We start from the raw sequence: 6,000 nt of genomic DNA, 5'->3' as shown, positions 1-6,000 counted from the left end.
GACACCTCAACAAGTAAGCAGCAGCTTTGTGTTTGATCTTTCCCATCCTTTCTGAAGACATGCATGCAAGAACTCATGAGGCAAACTCCAGCCACAGCTTTTACACATCATGACAAAGCTTGCTCTCACTTACAGGAGAGTAGTCACCTATTAGTCCAGAAGGGTGACTTAACGTCAATTCAAAGGGAAAAAAGACATGCATTGATACAGTACCATCACGAAAGCATTCTAACTTTTTTTAGGGGTCTTCCAAGCCTAACAGCTGATGCAATCAGACAGACACTACCAGTGATAAGGACATCTCTGTTGCAGGAGTAACTGACCATTTGCCATTAGCCCCGAGACATTTCACTGTGAGCAACGTGAGCCTCGGCAAGACGAGCTGTACTTGCCGGGTACACAACTCTTCTTTTTTTGAATCTGAAAATGTAGGTTCCACTCATGCAAGTGACCAACACATACTGCAAATTTTATTTTTATTTTCTTATTACAGAAACTAAATTAGCATATGCCTACATGTTGATTAAAACAAATTCACCATTGCAGAAAAAAACACCATTCTTTTTATTCTCTAAAGCACACCTGTGAACACAGAACAAAGTCCAATGTCAGTACATAAAAGCTTCTTAGTGCACCTCATTGCAGTTTCTCCATTAGTTCCTTTTAAAAAAAAAATCATTACACCTTCAGTATTTATATATGCTTGCATTAAGCTTTGCATAATCTACCCATAACGCAATTCACTTCCAGAAGTCAGTTAAGAAGCTAAATGAAAAAGGCCCCTTAAGTCTGCTTTATTTACAGTTGCAATGGCTAAATTTTAAATACCTTACAGTCACTCCCAGTACTGGCTCCCAATTGAAAGGATTAGTGCATTCCATGATTTCTTTGTAACTTGCTAGAGGGGATTAAGTTGCCCATACCTACAGCTATGTAGGTACCTCAGCTATCTACATAAAGTATCTTATAGGAAATAAACATGCTGACAAAAATATTTATAATGATGAATGACAAATGAAAAACTCAATCCTTAAGAACGATCCACAGATCCTTGGTTTTGTACTGCAACCATTGTCAACTGTGGGAACAGTTGACGGCAGCAGCATGGGAGAAACAGCAGTCAAGGAGTGCTGCAGTCCAGATCAATTCTCTCTGGTTCCATTTTAAAGAGAGCTTTGTGTTCAGCCCTCATTTCCTCCTCTCTTTCATGCCTTCCCTGTTCTGCTTTTTGCTAAATCATCGGACAAGTTTCTGAACCACGATAGTGTACAAATTTACCTCAGAGGGGAAAAAATAATGATGCATCTGGGAGAAGATGCATCTTAGCCTTTTTTTTTTCCTCCCAGGAAATGCAGCTTACATGTGAATGTGACAGACCTTTCCTAAGACTACAGTTATCAGGAGACAGGCAGCTCTGTTCCTCCGAGTTTTACCATTTATGAGTGGTTGAAGGTCTTGTGGCAACTGAGAAACTGCTGTAAAGATTAACAAACAGGATGCACATGCATTTGTCTGTTCTTACACACTTTCAAAACCCAAATGGAAGGAAGAATTAACTGTGACGCAGGTACATCCAGAAGACTTTTTTTTTTTCTTCTTTCTTACACAATAAGGTAGATTACTTAGGACATTCCAGGTTAAAAAAAATTACAGTAAACATTCAGTAACTGGAATGCATATAATATACAAGTACCATTACATTTACAAAGCTGTCCAGGATGATTTTTCTTTCTAGAATAAGCATAAAAAAGTTACAAGCTAATTCACAATAACTTTAGATACAGCGTTATTAAAATACATTGATGTTAATCATAAAAATATTTTACTATTTACATGTACATTGTATAAACCTTAACAATAAGAATATGCCCATTTTAGGATGCCTTAAATGAATATTTAGGCAGATTGGCCCATTTTATAGTGCAGTATCCCTGTTTTGGTCTTCACACCATGAAACTGTACCAGATTCACAGTATCTTTGCTAGTGCTTTGCTAAAAGGCTTGAACTTTCTATTATTTAAGAAACATTCATTCATTACAAAGAGCCAGTTTTGTTTCCACTTTGTTTCTTATTAAATCCTACCCCCAATAGTTCAGGACACTCTGCCTGGCCTTGTGCGATTTGGTTGCATTTCCAAATAAGGCTGTAATTCATTTCATCAGTTATGACGCTATCTTGCTTGTAGTCTGGATGCTGCGCGATAAATTCTCTCATCCATCGAGCAACTGTCATTAATTCTCCTGTGGGCAATGGGAAGTCAAATTTCACAGTTTATATGTCTAATTTAGCAGTATGACACCTAAAGTTCTATGCATTATACACACAATTAATGAACAGGCCATGCTTTCATGAGAAACACATTCCTATACATATATATTTTTTAAAATATGGCTAAACTGCAGGAATAATTAAGCTGATATATTGCTGATAGCCTAAAACCCATTGATCTGGTGCAATCTGAACTTTCATGTGTCGTAATAAGACAGCGCAGAGAGAAGTAGCTGCTGGAACAGGTGTTTCCAACAGATTGTATAACCTGACATGCTATAAACAACACGTCATTTAACAGAGAATCTGGCCGAGGTGAACCAACAGACACCTCTACAACTACATATATAAAATAATTTTGTAGTTGATCCATCCAACGCAGCCGTTAGCTTTGCTTTGTCTACCTTGACTTACTATTCTTTCTCCCTCTGGCAGCTCCCCTAGCAAAAAATAGGCAGGTTCCTGATTATACCAACTCCTGGCTTGTACACACTGCCTCTGCTTCACTATACAGTCCACGAGGCAGTCAGCGGGTGCCTAAGGGTCCCCCACACTTCTATCCAGGGTCAGCAAACGGCACACACCACTTGCAGGAGACCTGCATCCCTATAAAGCAGCAGCTGAACACCAATGTTCAGGCTACTGAATCTTGCTCCTGAATGCAGCATATGCAAGGAAACCTGAACTAGCATAAGTTTAAGGTAACTCTGACAGTAAGACATTAAGGTAGGATGATGGGATGCTCAAAGAGCCTAGCAAAGCTTTCACTGCTAGCTGCTGGAACCTCAGCTTCCTTTAAGAGTGGAAAGAGTCAAGGGCTTCCACTACAGAAATCTTTGGTTTAAGAATATTATCATAAAGCAAGAGGTATCAAGTTAGGGAAAGCAAGGAGAAACACATGAATAAAAAGCATCCAAGACTGTTTAAAGATATCCAATCAGTAATTTTGAATAGAGGTACACAAACACAAATAAGAAAAATTGGGAGAAGTACAGGAAAGCAAAGCAGAATAAAAAAAGTTTTTAGAAATAAAAATGTCCCTCAAAAGCCAGAAGTCATGTTTTAAAGAAATGAGTCCAGAGTTTACACTTTATATAAAAAGAGGGCAGAAAAAAATACCCAAGAAGCATTATCTCCTGAAGGCACTAAAAACTCACATGAAAACTTTCTCAAACCAATGAGAAGCAGGGGGCCTGCAAGAAAATCTGTGGGTCCGGGAGACAAGAGGAGCAGAGCACAGACACACACATTTTGGACTAAAAGCTGCTGCAGGCCATCAGTGCGGGAGGAGATGGGAGAGCAGCCCAGCTCACACCAACACAGACACCTAGTGGTTAGGCAGCCCAGTCAGCCCCCATCGTTTGTACCGGTGTAAATCTGCATCACCTTCCTCGTGAACACAGCGTGCAGCTCTCAAAGAACGTGTCGGGTAAAGGCACCACAGACTGAGAAAAGGTGTGAGACAGCTTCCAAGCGAGGAGAGACAAGACAAAAGGAATCACAAGTTCAGAAGCAACAACATACTAGAGAAGTTTGAAAAATTATAAAAGTTGATGAGAAGCGAGTAGAGAAACATGCTACAACACAGGAACTAGAAGGCACATCATGAAATAACTGGGAAGAGCATTTAAACATGCAAAACTACAGGAACTACATTTTTCAAAGGGCATATAATAAAATTGTGACATTTCTCATTGTATGACTTTATGTGGACCAAAAGCATAACTGCTTCAAGAAGGGCGAGGCAACGATCATGGAAATCACGTTTGTGAATGGTCATCAGGCACCATGATTACCACACCACCTTTGGCTGAGAAAATGCCTATGCTGCAGACAGCCAGGAGCCAGGAAAGCACGCCAGGACAAGGATCACTCGATGATGCTATCTTAATATGCTTTCATTAATATTTGGTGGTGGCCAGCAGCTGCACCTGCCTAGCAGATCTGTAGTCTCACTGAGTGGTGGCAGTCACACACCAGCTAGATGGGGAGCAGCGAGAGCAGTACCTGTGCTGCGAGAGAAGATGTGACTACAGCACAGATGAACTACATCAGGGCAAGGTTAAAGCCACAGCAGCTCAAATGCCAGTGGCTAACTCTCATGAGTGCTCCGTGTTCACCATTTGAGGAGGGAAATCTGAAAAATGGCCACTCTTTGTGGACACATCTTATGCTAGAAAGGCTGCTGTTCAGCAACAATTGATTTAAGATTAAACTGGAATAATCCAAAGCTCACAATTGAGAAACATCATGGCACAGTAATCCAATACCTAATGCTTTTTATTCTGTGTATTCTGGTTCTTAAGAAGCATCATTTAAAAGTCTTTTCAGTTCATCAGAGTTAAGATACAAACCCTAGACTCCATCTACCTCACCCTCACTTTTAGATCTGTGTAAGTATATGATCTGATTTTTGCAACGCCTGCAACTTTGCACCAGGTAGCAAAGTTGTTCTTTGTAAGGGGAACACCTGCCACAGGGCATCGAGACTGGGTCATTAGCTCTTGGGAAAAAAACCTCTGTAAGACTTATGCATTCCTTGTTTTTTCAACACCATTCTTCTGAAGGGAAAAAATCCAACAACAAACAATGGAATATTTTGAAAGCATTGCTATTTTGAGGGCTGATACACCTCAGACTTTTCTTCCTGCCAGTTCCTCTTCTCTCCCTCATTAAGCCAAGCATCAAATCCCCATCTATGTTACCTGAAGGACAGAAGCCTCCAACAAACAAGTAGCCTTAGGAAAGAACATTTACAGTGAAGCTGTAATTAAAATTGTCATCATTTTGAAGTACTGCTGAAGTATTGAATTACCAGGCAAGAAAAAGTCCTGATTTCCACCTCAGCTTTAAAAACCTCATTACCTAGAAGTTTCTACAGTGCCTGTTAAGAATTAAAAAGGAATACAACAGATTAGTTTAAAAAAGGGGGGAGGAGAGAAGGGGGGGAGATGTCTTGACTTACGAGACTAAAATCAACTGCCTAGCTAAATTTACAGCAAGGCAGGCATACAAGGGATTTGCACATAGAAAGGTAGAAAGCTGCTGCAGACTGTGCTACATGCCCAAATCTAAATTAAAGTTTAGCTTGCATCTTTTACTCATTATACTGCTGCATTTTAAAAAGGAGTGTAAAGAGTCATTATACCACCTGTCTTCAAAAACACTGCAACATGGGGAAGACAGGGGAAGAGCTTGGTTTGCTCTGCCTTGAAGGAGTTCTGCTACTTACAGAAGGGCTTTCTTACTAGGGAGCTAAAGACTAGGTCCCTAAAGACTAGGTCCCATGCTCTAGCATATCAGAATTTAGACTCATGAATGCTTTGGACCACACACTTTGGAGTCATGCCAGTAACATCAGGCTATCAGATCCAGCCTCGCATACTCTTACAACAGTCAAGTGACAGGCAAAGGGGATTAGTGTATGTGCAAACTACTAGAAAGTGGACAATACACTGGCCAAAGCAGGAGTAAGTGGTGCTGAAAAGAGAAATCTTAGAGATACTCTACCCTCTAAGCTGTAATTATAACTGTATCAACTACTCCTAATTTAAGTTCTAAAATGGATCACAAAACATTTAGAATCAGAATTAGACAGGATCAGATTTAAGCCAGAGAACACACCCAGTCCTTTGCTCCTATGATTCAACACTTAGCCAGAGAGCTGCAGCTGTCACCAGTTTTAGACAACTGAAAACTAGAACAGGCAAATCACTAAGTAGAAAAAAATG

The 6,000-nt window shown here is 40.1% G+C and overlaps 1 protein-coding gene across 1 annotated transcript in view; it reads right to left on the bottom strand.

The window, feature by feature from the left end:
* Window positions 1-459: 459 nt before the first annotated feature.
* GCLC (glutamate-cysteine ligase catalytic subunit) overlaps window positions 460-6,000 on the bottom strand; it is a 36,436-nt gene continuing 30,895 nt past the window's right edge. The window contains exon 16 of the mRNA XM_086482496.1: window positions 460-2,241. Within this exon, the coding sequence (XP_086338622.1) occupies window positions 2,036-2,241 (206 nt within the window). The 3' untranslated portion in view covers window positions 460-2,035. The remainder of the gene's footprint in view (window positions 2,242-6,000) is intronic.

The sequence above is a fragment of the Leptosomus discolor genome, chromosome 2 (assembly GCF_034619465.1).
Source record: "Leptosomus discolor isolate bLepDis1 chromosome 2, bLepDis1.hap2, whole genome shotgun sequence".
Taxonomy (NCBI): Eukaryota; Metazoa; Chordata; class Aves; order Leptosomiformes; family Leptosomidae; genus Leptosomus; species Leptosomus discolor.
Note: the sequence above shows the minus strand (reverse complement) of the source record. Positions and strands in the feature narration are given on the sequence as shown.